At 36.9% G+C, this 18266-nt stretch overlaps 1 protein-coding gene across 12 annotated transcripts in view; it reads right to left on the minus strand.

Moving 5' to 3' along the window:
- Positions 1 to 4032: 4032 nt before the first annotated feature.
- MAPK10 (mitogen-activated protein kinase 10) overlaps positions 4033 to 18266 on the minus strand; it is a 287095-nt gene continuing 272861 nt past the window's right edge. For 6 of the 12 annotated variants that reach the window (XM_033106093.1, XM_033106087.1, XM_033106091.1 and 3 more), the window contains one exon: positions 4033 to 5504. In XM_033106093.1, coding sequence (XP_032961984.1) covers positions 5488 to 5504 — 17 coding nt within the window. In that variant the 3' untranslated portion in view covers positions 4033 to 5487. Of the gene's footprint in view, positions 5505 to 6219; positions 6265 to 18266 lie in introns of all 12 variants that reach the window. The other 6 variants (XM_033106086.1, XM_033106084.1, XM_033106082.1 and 3 more) reach the window with 2 other exon arrangements.

Consider the following 18266-nt stretch of genomic DNA (forward strand, 5'->3'; position numbering starts at 1 on the left):
AAACGTTTTATTTACAGAAATAGAAGTGGCATTCCTTGACATTCTGCAGACACTTCCAGCTAAACTAACACAAGTTTGGTGACCTCCTTATCAAGCTACAGAATCATATATATTTTTTAATTCACCAAGGAGCTTGAGAATCGAAGGTTGGCTACCATGTAGACAAAAAGACCTTTTACCTTTTCTCTTGGGTAATAATCAAACTGATTAAAAATCCTGATAAATTAAATGAGGGTATTCAACCCTGTTCTATTCACCTAATGCTCCCAGAAAATGATTTTTTCCCCTTCACTGATTCTATACCTTAAAGGAAACTTGCTGAATTACAGATATACAACTAGTATCCCCAGAGAAAAATGAAGGTCATTTTTTAGAAGAAACCAGTATCAAATGAAAACAGCCTCCTACAGGTCACATGTATAGTACACACGGTTTACCCATAGTGAGAAAGCAGTTCAACGCTCATTTCTTATTTATTCCCTGGCACAATCAGACCACATTATGAAACCATGTGAGATGCTTCAGAGCTTCTGTTAAGACATGAAACCCAAGACAACCCATGACAGCCACTATCAACAGGCAAACTCCAACAAAGTCTGGATTTGAATTTGGTTTTATGTTAAGGGAGGCAGATTTGCTCTGGTTTTTAATAATTCATAAGAAACAGAAATCACAATGTATTGATTGACTCAGTAGCCACCTACAAAGTGTCCAAAAAAGCCAAAGTTCTCCCCCCAATCCGTCCTCTTGTTCCACCGACATTTTGAAAACAAAGAAAAAAAGTTAGAAACAAACAAAAAAAAAGTGAGAAAGAACACAGAAATGAATGAAGTAATTTCAAATCCTTATTAAAAATCCATCAGGCTGACTTTTAGTTCTCACCACTAAGACCTTGCAAAGAAACTGCATGTGTATGGGTTTGCCCTCCAGGGTTGATCTAGACCTTAAGAGTGAGGTGTACGTGCTTTACATCCATTTTATAAACACTGACACAAGACAATCCTCATTACTGGGAATAATCTTTGGAATCCAATCATGCAGAGTAATAAGCAGGAACAAGTTAGGTCTTGTTGAGAGACAGACATGGCAAGGTGAACAGTTTAATGCCAGATAAAGGTTGAGAGATTTGTTTCCATTAGAATCTACTGGCCGTTGGTCCCACAGAATCAAAAGTTAAATATACAGAAGTCCATGTATAAACAGAGGCCTTCCATTTCAGCTTGACTGACCAAGGAAATGGGTTAAAGTAAACCATTTTAGACAGTGAAAGGACTGTCTAAATGCCAAAAGAAATAACAAAATCTTATATTTTAATCACATGGAGAATAACTAATGTAACTATTTACATTGTAACTTGTTTGTTTTTACAAGGAGTTTCCCTGCTTGGTTTAATGATATCTGTGGAAAATGTTGGGCTCTCACAATTAAAATTTCTGTCGGGGGGGGCGAGGCAGGGGGGGGCGAAGGTTTGTGAGACAAGAGTCAGATTCCATTTCAGACCCAAAGTGATTGGGATCAAAGATTCCTGGAGCAATTTTATTACTTTCTCTGAGCTGTAGAAGATAAATATTTCAGCAAAGCTGGCTGACAACATTCTTTACAGAACGTACAGCTTTTAAGATTTAGATTGTCATATATTAATAGAATTAAATAAAAATAGGTTTTATATAGTTTAGATTTTGCAATGAATATTTAAAACTTGAAAGTAAGTTTTGCTTGTTCCCCCCCCCAGCCCCCGGCAGTCATAAAAGAATTTATGTATTTTCATCTAATCCACTTATTCCATTTGTCAAGGTCTATTTTCTGATTTACCAGTCAGCTGTTATCAGTATCCGTAGGTAATATTTTTCTGATAATAATAACAGATTGAAAAAAATGATCCTGCTCCTCAGCCTTCAATTAAATAGCTTACTCCACCTGGAAGGAATTGGCCAGGCGCTGGCCCACCTGTGGTACACATTCCTCCAAAGCTCAGTCATCAGATTCTTGAAGATGCAAGATTATTATTGGTTTTTATTTCACAAGAAGAAATTTGGTTGCAAGGACAATGTTTTTTTTTTTTTTAAATCAACACACTGACCCACAAAATACATATAAAATATCAAAGGGATGGTGGGTTTTGCCAAACTCTCCCAATAATTTCATTCTTCCTGCGTGTGGGCTCACATCCATCCCTCCTACACAATAAGGATCATTGCAAAACCGATACCTTAGAGGTAGTGACAGAAGGTTAGGCATCTCAGAGTGCCAACTTCACATTCCAAAATTAACCTCAACCACAGGCAGGACCTTCACTTTTAAAAAAATATAATACACGTGACTTGACACCTCCCTGCCTAAAAAGCAAGAGAGTCTTTAGTAGTAACAGGTGACTATCTAGGAATATTTTTTTTTTTTTTTAAGAAAAGAAGACTCAATGCAGAACATAATATATTCTGTAAGTTTGATAATAACATAATCCACCTCGCGAAGATATTATAATAAAGTGAACCTATGATCAAGAAGGGATGGTGGGCTTTTAAAATAATGATTCTCTTTGTTATCCCATCACTCATTTTGTTTTGATAGCCTAGTAAAATCAATCTTTTAAGCAGTCAAGAAATCAAACCCTGAGCTCTATTTGTACATGATACTTCAATTTGAGGGATTTGTTTCATTTTTTTCTCTTGTGCATAAGGGAGATCTGGCAACAGGTAATCAGCTCCCAAAAGCCAGACAACAGGAGAGATCAGAGTAGTAGAGTTTAGGGAAGGTAGTAATACAGCAGAGGGGCATTGTCTAGTTCTTGCCTGGTTTAATCTGTGGGGGAAAAAATCACTACTTCTGCACGCAGGAGAGAGAATCTAACTGTCAAGCACTTCTAAGATGCTGGTTGGAGATTTCCTTCTGCCTTTTTGTGTCACAAGGAGATGTCATTTTGTGGCTGATGAAATTCCCCTTGCAACTCACTTTCTTTCAAAGAGCTACCTGATGTCTGCACTTAATTGCCAAGTACTAGGAAGCTGGGAGTAGAGTGGCCACAGGTGAAGCAAGAGAAGAAATGCAAAGGAGATAAGGAAAGAATAAGGTATACAGAGAAGAGAACTTTTTGTGTTGTTTTTTAAGGGGCTGTGAAGGGGAGTGTGACAGAAAGAAAGGTGTTAATGTGGAAACATTTTAAAAATCCGGTCGTCTGCAATACTAACCAAAAACAATGGCAGCAATATAGAGAAACTGGACTTCTTTTATTCCAGGGGACAAACTGCACAGTCTAATGTCTTTTTCTCCCCATTTTAAACAAATGACCTGTTGTCATGAATCCTACTGTGTGAAACAATCCTATAAATGACAGCATTGCTCCCACGGTGATGGTGGGGGCTGACTCTATTGCTTAAAAAAGAGACAAAGCTTCCCTCTTGTTGTATTTAAGGCAGTTTTCAGAGCACTGGCATTTGTGTTTGCTCTATTTTGAAGAGATTCCATCTGCCAGTCATATCACACTCATCATGCGTCCATTTCATGCATTTCACTTCTCCTTCAGGTGAAATACCACCACACTGGTGAGCACCAAAATGATCAGAGCACAAAGAGCTGTAATGGCTAGTTCACCATAGTGAATGAGAAGGGAAGCCTGGACCTGGTCCCTATTTATTGCTGAGAAGTCCCCCTGGTTTTGCCTCGTATATAACCCAGATGTTTCATAGTGCCTCCTTAGGTGCCAGGGAAAGCACTTTCATTTAATCTGAGCTAAATTCAGGTGACTTTGCTAAACATTGACATAAATTCTTCATGGCTTTAAGACAAACTCATATTGCTAAAGCTGTTTAGCAGCAGTAACTTATGGGCAGAGTTATTGCTGTCACATCGACTGCGGTACAAAACTCGGATTATCAGCCCTTCTCGAATATTCAAATTTATGAAAATAAACATGAAACATCAGTCATATTAATAGTCAGGGAAACTCCTGAGAAATAATAATGTCTGTGGAAATGGTTTCAAATGCTGACCTGAGGATTACCCTGTGCTTTGGGAGTTTTTTTGTTTTTGTTTTTGTTTTTAGTTTATCTTTTTAAATTTTATTTATTTATTTTAATTCCAGAAGAGGGAAGCAATATATTTCTTCTTAAAATAAAACCTTGGCAGGGTATGAACCTGGGAAGTAGCACACTCATGCAAAACACGACCCACAGTCAGAAGACAGTCTCAGTAGGCTCATTTTCTGTTAAGGACGTGACACAGAAGCATACCACCCTGTTCCAAGGAACAAGTCTTACCATCGGATATGTACACAATAGCCCTGCCTCACTTGCCATTCTCTGCCCAGTTGTGACACATAATTTGTAAATGACAATTGGAGTCAACTCTCTAAAATACGGATGTCGGTGTCCCCTAGCAGTCAGGCAATAAGCTCCTTTACGTCCTCTTCCACACTGCAACACTACTCTCTCATCAGTCCTACCCCCTCCCTGTCCCACCTTCCTTCTGAAGGCCAAACCATTTAATGCCTGGAAACTGTTACCCCCTCCCGCCCCCACATTGTACATAAGCATCAAAGCATCACATAGGTTCTTTCTACAAATTGGTATACAGGTGCCATTTAATCAGTTCAAATTTGGAAGCTACATCTTCAAGGGTCCGAGAGAGCTCACTCCCCCCATATTTTCCCCCTTTACATGTTTTCTTATAAGACATACAGCTTAATCAATTAACAAACTAAACAGCTTATATACTGGCACTATATTACAGATGGGTTTATGTCAGAGTAAGAGATCACAGGAAATGGACCATGTGGTACCCCAGTGCATGACGCCTTGGTGGAGCCCTGAGGACACTGACAGTAGCATCTCTAGGTTAGTAGTTCTGTGTGAATACAGACACATGCGGATCTGTATCTACATCCATCTGACTAGGCCAAAAGGAGCAGGTAGATGCAAGATAGAGACACACACATGCTGGATGGGGCCACTGCACACCTTGTCATGCCATTTGAAAGGGCAGTTACAGGTTGTTGTGTTTGCAGCCATTAAAATTATACTTTATGGAAAAGGCTTCTCTAATTGTATTTGATTTGCTTTCTGTAGTAAGCATTGTTGGAAGAAGACCAAAGCAAGAGCAACTAGAAGTTAAATATACATTTGGCTTAGCTGCAATACAGAACTCTGGAGAAGAAGCAGGCTGAAAGATTTGTTTCAATTTTAGGCGTGGATTCTCTCCCTTGCTGTTTTCTTGTCATTGCGTGTCTCGGTGTGCGCATGAGTGTCTGTGCGTGTGTGTGCGTGTGTGTGTGTCTGTGTGTGTCTGTGTGTGTCTGTGTGTGTGTGTGACTGCCATCACATCATCTCCTGAAGAACGCTGGGTTTCGCAGGCAGGCGGCTAGTCACCTGCAACAACCCAGGGGTCCTGCCGAGGCTTCCAGGCTGCTGTCAGTGTCAGATGCCAGGGTCTGGTCGGTGGACATGGAGGAGATGTCATTGACGGACGAAGATGGGGGGAGACTCTCACTGCTGTTCACTGCTGCACCTGTGCTAAGGAAATGAAGGCCAACATGACTAAATCTGGAACTAGACGCAGCGTAATGTCACTCAAGATGCGGGCATGGGCAAATACAATAAGGGATGTCTAGTGAATCAGTCATTTGACAAGACTTCATAGAACAACTAATACAGGGCACTCTATTAGATGGTGAAAATCAAAACATAACAACACCGAGTCCTGGGTCACAAGTTACTCACAGTTAGTGCCGTAGTTAGCAAATCTCACTTTAATTTAGAAATCAATGTTCTTCAAAGAAAACAAAGAAAAATAAAAACCCCACTGAAAACCCCAGTCAACCCCTACACCTCCAATATTGTAATTTAGTGGCATTGGGTGGAGCCAAGGCATTTGCATTTTTTAAAAGCTTCCTGGAGACGATATAATAAAGGGTTGAAGACCACTGTTCTGTGGAGAAGGCAGATGATCAAAACCCTGTAATGTAATGATCTGATCCTGGATGCTTTTAATGTAGGGAGCTTTAAAAGCAAACACATGTAAGGATTCTATCCCAGAAATATGGGTTGAGGTGAAGCCCTGAAATCCCAATTACTTAGAGACTACAGCTCTGGAGAAAGGAAGGACTATGAAGTAAATATTATTACATAGTCATTAATATGACATCAAACTTAAAATCCATATAGAAAAGCCAGTTGGACTTTTGATGAAAGTTACCATAGACCAAAAAAAATAGAAACCAGACCATACCTTTTGATTGTGTTTACTTTCCTGCAGGCTTGCTTACCTAGGAAACTACAAATAAGAACTCTAAATTATTAACTTAGATTAATTTGCAAAAACCCTGTTTCCCCAAAAATAAGACCTAACCGGACAATCAGCTCTATTGCATCTTTTGGAGCAAAAATTAATATAAGACCCAGTATTATATTATATTATATTATATGACCCAATCCTATATTATAGTAAAATAAGACTGGGTCTTATATTAAATTTTGCTCCAAAAGACACATTAGAGCTGATTGTCCAGCTAGGTCTTATTTTGGGGGAAACGGGATTATTTTATTTATCTATTATGTGGCAATATAATGATTTTGTAACTCTGAAAAGAAATTTGCTCATGGTAATTGCTCAATAAATACTTGCTGAGTTATAATAGCTTTGAGAACTACAAAGGAAAGATGAACCAGAGATGCTGTAAAATATAATTAAACTATGGCACCCTGGAAAGAGTCAATTTAATTTTTCTCTTTATATAGTCTTTATACTTAAGCAATATGGGTGATATAATGCATAATTTGTGAAATAGTTTACTATTAAAAGTACCTACAGTATAATCATTGAATAAAATAAGAGATGAAGAAGTCTCATAAAAACTGTATCTTATTTGAGCAAAGATAGGGTGTAAGGTATATTTAATTAAAAATAATAAACCCCAAATAAGTATTATCATTTAAATCTAACAAATCCGAAAAAAATAGTTTAATGAAGTAGAGAGATTAACACCATCTCTTTGTTCTGAGAGTAGACATTTCCTGCCTGTGGAGAAAATGTAATTAAAATGTGAAAATATCTGGAGAGGACTCATACACCTACACTGAAACAGATTATAAGTATTCTATATGTATTTTAAGTTTTTATTTGTCAATTATAAATATATTTTTGTAACTTATGGAAAATGTGCAAAAATATAGAAAAAATATAATAAATTTTACCATCAAATTAATGATTAAAAAACTGTTAAATTTGGTATATTTCTTTTTTGTCTTTTTGCTAAGAAGTTTCTCTAATTGTAATTACTTCATATATATTCTTTTGTATCATGATATTTTTATATACAAAAAGGCTTACAGAAGTATCAATACCCAAAGACTGAGAGACATAGGTGGTCTACCTAATACATACGGTAGAAGCAAACACAGAGCAACAGCCAGAATAAGGAAACAAAGAAACATGTCCCAAATAAAAGAACAGAAGAAACTTCAAGAAATGGAACTAAATGAAACAGAGGCAACTTACCAGGTACAGAGTTTAAAATACTGATGATAAGAATAATGAAGGAACTTAATGAGAATTTCAACAAAGAGATAGCAAGCATAAAGAAGGATATAAAAACCATGAAAAATAACCAGTCAGACATAAAGAATACAATAACTGAAGTGAAGAATACACTAGAAGGAATCACCAGCAGATTAGATGAAGCAGAGTCAAATCAGCAATTTAGAAGACAAAGTAGTAGTTAGTATTCACCCAATCGGAACAACAAAAAGAAAAAAGAATAAAAAACAATGAAATAGTTTAAGAGACGTGGGTGACAACATCAAGTGCAACAACATGTGCATCATAGGAATACCAGAAAGAGAAGCAAGGGAGCAAGAGATCAAGAATATATTTGAAGAAATAATGACGGAAAACTTCCCTAACCTGGTGAAGGAAAGTGACATACAAGCCCAAGAACTGCACAGAATTCCAAACGAGATGAACTTAAACAGGCCCACACCAAAACTCACCATACTTAAAATGACAAAGGTTAAAGACAAAGAGAGAATCTTAAAAGTAGCAAGAGAAAGACACCCAATTACTTACAAGGATGTTCCCATAAGACTATCAGAAACTTTCTATAGAAACTTTGCGGGTCAGAGGGAGTGGCAGGAAATATTCAAAGTGATGAAAAGAAAAACCAAAGGCCTACAACTAATATTGCTCTACCCAGCAAGGCTGTCATTTAAAATTGAAGGAGAGATAAAGAGCTTCCCAGAAAAGAGTAAGCTAAAGGAATTCATTACCACCAAGCCAGTACTGCAGGAAATATTAAAAGGGGTTCTTTAAGCAGAAGAAAGGTGAAAACAAACTAACTAATGAAGACCAGAAATACAAATAATAAAATGGCCATAACTATGTACCTATCAATAATCACTTTAAATGTAAATGGATTAAATGCTCCAATCAAAAGACATAGGGTAGGAGAGTGACATCATAGAAATGGCAGGAGTGAGGTGGGCTTCTTGAGTTCTCCCCTGGAAGTTACCACAAATTGAACATCTATAACTCATCAAAGGATTCTCTGCTCATCACACACAACAGCTAAGAGACTCACATGAGGATTACCTGAAGATGGGTAAACTGGGAGAGCGGGGAAAGAGGGAAGGGAGAAGTCTGGAACCAGGGCTAGCAGTTGCAGCTGTGGACATGCAGGGCCTCAAGACGCAGACTGGAGATCGCAACAGCCAGGCTGTGGGCTCTCTCCCTGCGCCCCACAGTCTTGCCGAGAGATCAGCATATAGGACGGCAGTGCCCAGCGTTGGAAGCAGAGACCTCAGCTGAGAAATGCAGCTGGGCTCTTTCAGTCAGACAGAAAGCAGAGAAAATCCGTACTCAGATCCCTCCCCCCACTCTTCCACAGCAATCCTACTTCCACCCTTCCAGAGTCTTAAGCTGGTCCCTGAATGGAAAGGAGTAGTGTCAGATTACAGAGGAGCTGCAGCCCTCAAGAACTAGAAAAAGCCAGGTTGCAGCTGTGGCCTAGGGAAGAGGCTGGGAAGACTGTCACACGGCTGGGCTGGCCAGGGAGACAGAGGCACCTGCCTACCCAGTCCCTACCTTTTCTGGGCAACTCCTGGCAGGGCAATTAGAGATGCTGAGACACACACAGCAGTCAGCAGCAGGTGGTAGAGGCAGCCCTGGGCTTTTAGAAGCTCAGAAATATCACGCCCTCCACATACCCTGATGGAGGAAATGCCGTAAGACTCAGGAGACCTAGACACCTGGGAGGGAATAAGCCCACCTCCCAGTAGCTGGCTGTTGTGCTCTCAGTGTGCGTTTGTGCAGGTGAGAGCAGAAACTGCACTGAGTTTGTAAAAACTACCAACCATATCCCATAGCCCCACTCATCTAGAACTGCAGTGCCAGGGTCACTCTGGATACCAGATAGCTGGCTCTGCCTCCACAAGGTGCAGAGGAGTCTTTGTACAACAGAGGACAAACTGGAGATAGCTTGGTGGGCTTAAGCCAAGACTGGTACTGTGTGTGTGTGTGTGTGTGTGTGTATATATATATATATATATATTTTTTTTTTTTTTTTTTTCCCTTTCTCTCTCCTTTTCCTTTTTCTTTTCCTTGTTCTCCTTTTCCTCCTTCTTTCCATTTTTCTGTATTGATTTTTTTTGGGGGTGTTGCTATTTTTTTGTTTTGATTTTTGTATTTTTTATATTTTTTGTGTGTGTTGAGTATTGTTGTTGGTTGTTTTTACATGTGAGTGTATTTTTGTTGTTGTTGTTGTGATTGTTGTTGTTTTTTGTCCTGAAATTGCCCTGCATGAGGGCCAAGCCCAAGTGGCACAAGAATCAACACACGCATAGGCCAACTCCAGACCAAACCAGAGCATTGTGGGGTTTTACCCACAAGTGACACACACAAAGGGAATTCTCTACAGGCACAAGAGCCCATAGGGGCCAAGCCTCATCTGAGGGGTCAACCCTCACACAGCAGCACATACATTGTGGGCATAGCCAATTCTCACAGCTACTCAGCCTGGGAATCAATCTCACCCACTGACAAGCCAAAAGCAATTAAAGCTCAACTTCAACAGGAGAATATACACAACACAAGAGACATCTCTGGAACACATGCACAGGAGAATAGGGAGACTGTACAATTCAAATATAAACAACACATACTACGTAAGACCACCCAGCAAAGACTGAGAGACCTAGGGAATCCACCTAATACATCGAAGCAAACCCAGAGAGTCAGCCAGAATGAGGAAACAAAGAAATATGTCCCAAATAAAAAATCAAAAGAAGCCTCCAGAATTGGAACTAAATGAAATAGAGGTAACCAACTTATCAGAGACAGAGTTTAGAACACTGATGATAAGAATGTTTAAGGAACTTAGAGAGAACATAAAGCAGGATAGAGAAATCATAAAAAAAAAACAGAACTAAAGAATACAATAACTGAAATAAAGAACACACTCAAATCGCCCTGCATGAGGGCCCAACCCAAGTGGCACAAGCATCAACACACCCATAAGCCAACTCCAGACCAAAGGAGTTACCAGCAGATTAAATGAAGCAGAGGATCAAATCGGCAATTTAGAAGACAAGATAACAAAGATCACTCAATCGGAACAACAAAAAGAAAAAAGAATAAAAATCAATGAAATAGTTTAAGAGACCTATGGGATAACATCAAGTACAACAACATGTGCATCATAGGAATACCAGGAGAAGAGAGGAAGCAAGTGATCAAGAATATATTTGAAGAAATAATGACTGAAAACTTCCATAACCTGGTGAAGGAAATCGACATACAAGCCCAGGAAGTGCACAGAGTTCCAACCAAGATGAACCCAAACAGGCCCACACTAAGACACATTACAGTTAAAATGGCAAAGGTTAAAGACAAAGTGAGAATCCTAAAAGCAGCAAGAGACAGATAGTGAGTTACCTACAAGGGTACTTCCATAAGACTGTCAGCTGACTTTTCTACAGAAATTTTGCAGGCCAGAAGGGAGTGGCAGGAGGTATTCAACGTGATGAAAAACAAAGGCCTATAACCTAGATTGCTTCATCTAGCAAGGCTATTATTTAAAATTGAAGGAGAGATAAAGAATTTCCCAGAAAAGAATAAGCAGAAGGAATTCATTACCACAAAGCCAGCATTGCAGGAAATGTTAAAAGGGCTTTTTTAAGCAGAAGAAAGATGAAAACAATCTAATTAATGAAGACCAGAAATAAAAATAACAAAATGGCAATAACTATGTACCTATCAATAATCACTTTAAATGTAAATGGATTAAATACTCCAATCAAAAGACATAGAGTGGCTGAGTAGATAAAAAAACAAGATCCTAGCATAGGCTGTATACAAGAGACTCACCTCAGATCAAAAGACACACACAGGTTGAAAGTAAAGGGATGGAGTAAGATATTTCATGCAAATGGAAATGAGCAATATTTATATCTGACAAAATAGACTTTAAAATAAAGGATGTAATAAAAGACAAAAGGCACTACATAATGATAAAGGGATTGATCCCACAAGAGGACATAACCCTAGTAAACATCTATGCACCCAACATAGGAGCACCTAAATATATAAAACAGATATTGACTGACATAAAGATAAAGATCAACAATAACACTATCCTAGTAGGGGACTTCAACGCACAACTGACAACAAGGGAAAGATCCTCCAGACAGAAAATCTATATGGAAACAGCAGCCTTAAATGACACATTAGAACAGTTTAATTTAATTGATATTTTTAGAGCATTTCACCCCAAAGCTGCAGAATATACATTCTTCTCAAGTGCACATGGAACATTTTCCAAGACAGACCACATGTTAGGCCACAAAGCAGTCTCAATAAATTTAAAGAAATTGAAATCATATCAAGCATCTTCTCTGACCACAGTGCTATGAAATTAGAAATCAAATACAAGAAAAAAACTAGAAAACACACAAATACATGGAGGCTGAATAACATGTTACTAAATAATGAATGAAAAATAACAATGAGATCAAGGAAGAAATCAAAAGATACCTCAGACAAACAAAAATGAAAACACGCTGTGGGATGCAGCAAAAGCAGTCCTAAGAAGGAAATTTATAGCAATGCAGGCCTACCTAAAGAAATAAGAAAAATCTCAAATCAACAGTTTATCCTTACACCTAAGAGAACTGGAAAGAGAACAGCAAAATAAGCCCAAAGGGAGTACAGAGCGGAAATAAGTGAAAACAAACAAACAAACAAGAAACACAATACAAAAGATCAATGAAACCAAGAGCTGGTTTGTTGAGAAGATAAGCAAAATTGACAAACCTTTAGTCAGATGAGAGAGAGAGAGAGAGAGAACCCAAAATAATAAAATCAGAAATGAAAGAGAAGTGACAACAGATGCCACAAAAATACAAAAAAAAATTTAAGAAAGTACTACAAGCAACTATACGTCAACAAATTAGACAATCTGGAAGAAACGGATAATTTTCTAAAAGCATACAACATTCCAAGGCTAACTCAAGGAGAAATGGAAACTCTGAATAGACTGATTACTACTAGTGAAATTGAATCAGTAATCAACAACCTCCCAACAAACACAAGCCCTGGACCAGATGGCTTTACAGGTGAATTTTACCAAACATCCAAAAAAGAACTATCACCTATTCTCCTCGAACTATTCCAAAAAACCCAGAAGGAGGGAAGGCTCCGAAACTCTTTTTATGTGGCCACTATCACGTTGATCCCAAAATCAGACAAAGACATTACAAAAAAAAAAAAAAGAAAAGAAAACTATAGGCCAATATCCCTAATAAACATAGATGCAAAAATCCTCAACAAATAAAATACTTAGGAATAAATTTAACCAAGGAATAAAAAAACCTATACTCAGAAAATTATAAGACATTGAAGAGAGAAATTAAAGAAGATACAAATAAATGGAAACACATACCATGCTCATAGATAGGAAGCATTAATATAGTTAAAATGTCCACACTACCTATGGCAATATATTGATTCGATGCAATCCCTATCAAATCACCAATGACATTTTTCACAGAACTAGAACATATAATCCTAAAATTTATACGGAACCATAAAAGACCCCAAGTAGCATGGCAATCTTGAGAAATAAGAACAAAGTAGGAGTTATCATGCTACCTGACATCAAATCATACTACAAATCTATAGTAATCAAAACAGCATGGTATTGGCATAAAAACAGACACATAGATCAATGGAACAGAATATAGAGCCCAGAAATAAATCCATACCTATATAGTCATTTAATCTACAACAGTGGAAGCAAGAATTTACATTGGGGTAAAGACAGTCTATTATTTAGTAAGTGGTGCTGGGAAAACTTGACAGACACATGCAAAAAAATGAAGCTGGACCACCTCCTTACATCATATACAAGAACAAATTCAAAATGGATTAAAGACTTAAATGTAAAATCTGAAACCATAAAACTCCTAGAAGAAAATATAGGAAGTAAATTTGCAGACATTACCCTTTGTAATATTTTTACTGATATATTCCCTCGGGCAAGGGAAGCAAAAGAAAAAATAGACATATAGGATTACATGAAACTAAAAAGTTTTTTCATAGCAAAGGAAACCATCGATAAAACAAAAAGGCATCCTACTGAATGGGAGAAGATTTTTCCAATGATACATCTAACAATGGGTTAACATCCAAAATTTATTTTAAAAAACTCATACAACTCAACACCAAAAAAACAAACAACCCAATTAAAAAAAATAGTCATTGGACATGAAGAGACATTTTTCTAAAGAGGACATAGAGACAGCCAACAAACAAATGAAAAAATTCTCAACATCACTAATCATCAGAGAAATGCAAATAAAAACCACAATGAGATACCACCACACACAGGTCCGAATGGCTATCATTAATAAATCAACAAACAACAAGTCCTGGCGATGGTGTGGAGAAAAGGGAACGCTTGTGCACTGTTGGTGGGATTGCAGATTGGTGCAGCCACGATGGAAATCAGTATGGAGGTATCTCAAAAACTGGAAATGGAACTACCTTATGACCCAGCAATTCCACTCTTGGGTATCTGCCCAGAGAAATCCAAACCACTAATTTGAAAAAAATATATGCAGTCCTATGTTTATCGCAGTGCTGTTCACAATAGCCAAGAAATGGAAACAACTGAAATGCTCGTCACTAGACGACTGGGTAAATAAACTGTGGTACAGTTATACAATGGAGTATTACTCGGCCATAAAGAAGAATGAAATCTTACCATTTGCAAGGACATGGATGGACCTAGAGAATATTATGCTAAGTGAAATAAGTCAGATGGAGAAAGACAAATACCATATGATCTCACTTATATGTAGAACCTAAAGAACAGAATAAACAAACAAAACAGAAATAGATTCAGAGATATAAGGAAAAAAAAACTGATGGTTGCTAGATGGGAGGGGGTGGTGATGGGGGGAGAAGGTAAAGGGATTAGAAAGTACAAATTAGTGGTCACAATATTGTCACAGGGATATGAAAGACAGTTTGGGGAATATAATCAATAATGTGAAGATTTTGTAGAATGTCTGATGGGCACTTGTCTTATTAGGGAGACCACTTGATGGACTGTGTAGACACAGGACCACCATGCTGTACACCTGAAGCTGAAGCTGAGTAATATTGAATGTCAACTATAATTAAATATATATATAGTCACAGGATGTGGAGTACAGCACTGGGAATAGAGTCAATGGAATTGTAACAGCTATATACAATGTCAGAAGGATAGTAGACTGGGGGGATTATCACTTTGTGAGGGGTGCAAATGTCTAACTATTACATTGTTTTATACACCTGAAACTAAAAAAAATAAAAAGCACCAATACCTCCTAATCTTATGTCTCTAGATTTGTAAAACTCTCTTGTAAGTAATTACTCTCGTTATCAGAATAATGTGTAATGTAAAGTTATCTAGTTTCAGTTTATTCCAACTTTACTTAATTACATCCTTTATAGATAAAGTGCAGAGCTAAGTTCATTTCCTCGCATGACACCCACTAGTACATTTCATACACTAGCAGACAACGCTATTTTGTGTCCCTTGTATTTCCACATGAATTTTAAGAACAGTTTGTCAATTTCTGCAAACAAGGCAGCTGTGATTTTGATAGGTATTGTGTTTAACCTACAGATCAATTTGGACAGTGTTGTCATCTTAATGATATTAAATCTAATCAGTGAACAGTGTAATGTCTTCCCTTTTATTTAGGTCTTCTTTAATTTCTTTCAACAATGTTTTGCAATTTTCAGAGTACAAAATTTTACACTTTTTGTTAAATTTGTTCTTAAGTATTTTATTCTTTTTGATGCTATTATAAATGGAATTTTCTATTCATTGCTAGTATATAGAAATACAATTGATTTAATGAATAAAGTTTCCGTGTCAGTGGATTGGAAACTAAATAGATCAAATGATGACATGTACATCTCCTGACTATTATAAGTAATCAAAATGCCCAGGCAACCAGGAAGATTTTTGCTAATGTGCTTTATTTAAATTACGACAAAATAACCAGTTGAAAGTTTTAAAATAAAATTTTGTCATAATGCAAACCAAAAAGTATTTTGAAATATTTCTACATAATAGTCCTGATTTCCTCTTGAGATAGGCTTTTTCTCCTTTCCTGGCAGGAGTTGATTACGTGGACCTGTTCAACTTGTCACAGTTGAAGCTGAGTACTGATTCAAACAAGGGTGAGATAAGAATTAGCTGAGATAAAGCTCCCTTATAGCAACACAATTTGTTATTTACAGATAAACACAAACCCAAAACAAAGGGAGCTAGAAAATTGTACAAAAAACATTAAGGAAATTTCCCTAGAAAAACACAAATTTACATCTATAAATAATACTGAATGAAGGCAGCAAAAACCAGAGTTGCTTTTAATAAACTCTTCATATACAGGGGATAACACTGCAGGTGAAGCTTACACAGCACTCCTACTGCACCTGTTTTAATAATCAGCACATTTTCAACATACTTGGGGAACTTTCTAAGTGCTATGTTATATAAGTCAGCCTATTATTATATATAGTTTTGCTCCATGATTACCTCTTGTTTATATTTCCCTTCTTTCATTTTACTTTTTCATTATACTTTCATTATACTATTTAATTTCTCTTATCTTCCTCAATCTCTACTGCTAAGCACAGAATAAGTATGCAGTTTAACAAAACACTGTGTATCTTTTGTGCATACTCTTCTAAATAGGTTCCGCGAAGGAAAACAAATTTGTCCCTGCTATGAAACTGCTACACTATTTTTGGCTAAGGAAATCATCTTGCAGTTGTTGTCTTTTTTCTTTTGTTCATCAGCTGGCTTTCTACAATCCCTATCTTCTATTCTATGCTGGAAGGTTCCAGCTTTTTTTTTTTTTTTTTCACCAGTAGTGAATGCAAATTATAGTAAGTATTCAATTATTCAAAGTTCAGAATCTTTATTAACTGTAATTCTAGGGTTCCATAGACTATTGTTCCTGATTTTTTATAGCACAAATTCATTGCTTCTAATGCTTCCTCTATAAAATTCCTGTTACATCTGCTTGTTGTATGGGAGGCATTCCTCTCTCTATAGTGCTATGGTGGGAGAATCATGTGTACTCTAGTGGAATGCCGGAGCTGGCTATTAGGGGCTTCTGAGAACCAATTATTAGTATCTCTTTCCAACTCTGCCTTCATTGATGTCACATTAGTAGCTTGAAATTGGTGACAGTGAGAATATTTATACCACAGAAACTGGTAAATGCTATACTCAGTTATGTTTTTTTAAAGAGATGGTCATTAAATATTGACCCGACCCCATTATTACATGAAAAATATTTGCTTCTGTATGATTTCTATGCACTATAATAAATGCCTTCTTGACTGTAGCACTTCTGGCTTTACCGGATGATACTTCCAAGACTGTTTTCATGTAGGCAATAAATAAACTTTGCAAACCATAAAAGCAAACACAAATAGAACAGTCAAGACATGAACCTTGGCTTCAAGTTGTTAATTTACTGCCAAACAGTTTGTGAAAATCTCTTTAACAGAATTGAACTGAATTGAATTTGATTATAATGTCCACCTGCCCAGGGTATTCTAGCAGTGTGATAAATAGCCCTTCCTTCTATATTATTTTCAGAGAAATGAGTAGAGATGTGCATTTTTTTAAAAAATGTTTTGCTATCAATAAAGCATCACAAGTTTTTGTCAATAAAATGGCATTAAAAGTACTGAAAATACTAGTAAGGCAAATAAGGAATATTAGCTACTTTCAATTGTACGTCAGAAAGAAAAATTAGGTTACATGCAAAGAAGTAACATGTTAATGAAAATATCTCAGCTAGAAATCATCTGGCTAAAAGGTACCCATTATTCCAGGAAAAAAAAATTTGTTCTGTTTTTTTAAAGGAAATTATTTTCCTGACGTAGCCAAACACAAAAAAAATAGACACAAAGAATTGTAAGAATTAACAAATTTTTTTTAAAAAAAATCACTGAAATATATTCCCTTCTCTTTCTGCATGATCTTGAGCACCAACTTGTTTGGGGCTCAGGTTTTTAAATAAAAACATAAAAATTATTGGACTGGAACAGTGACTATAGTTGGGAAGGACACTCCCCTGGTATGTGGAATATTGGCTGGGGAAAGGGGCGTAGCTTACAGTCTCCTAGGGAGCTTTAACTTCAGTTAGAGATTCTGAAAAATCTCTACCCATCCTGATGCTAAACATACTTGTCTTGGTGAGTCCTTGTTACTTATGGGAGGTTTACTTCTCAGGTGAATGGGGTTGGTGAACAGAGTTGTTGTATTAGATGATCTCCTATATTTGTTCTAACTCCAATATTCTATGACAAATGCTTTTAGAAGAAAATTAATTTCTATTCATGAACTGCTATTCCCTCAGTAGTCTTTATAAATCAATTCAGAAAGCAAGCAGCCATGCTATTCTTGCAAATAAATCACTATGCCAGTGAAATCAGATAACAGAAGTGAGGGCAATTATTTATTTAGAAACGTATCTGAAGTTTAGATTTATTTCTCACTGGTGTGTAGCAATTCCATCAATACATTGAAAACCTATGTATTTTCTGAAAATGCACATTTAACTTCTTATTTACATTTTAAAACCACCATAAAGCATGGTTTTACGTATTAGAAACATTTTGAGCAACTGCATTAACTTATTCCTTTGCTGCAGGTTCCCAGTGTTGCCATGACTGAGTATTAAAGGCATCTATGTTGTAATATTATT

Source organism: Rhinolophus ferrumequinum, chromosome 5, assembly GCF_004115265.2.
Source record: "Rhinolophus ferrumequinum isolate MPI-CBG mRhiFer1 chromosome 5, mRhiFer1_v1.p, whole genome shotgun sequence".
Taxonomy (NCBI): Eukaryota; Metazoa; Chordata; class Mammalia; order Chiroptera; family Rhinolophidae; genus Rhinolophus; species Rhinolophus ferrumequinum.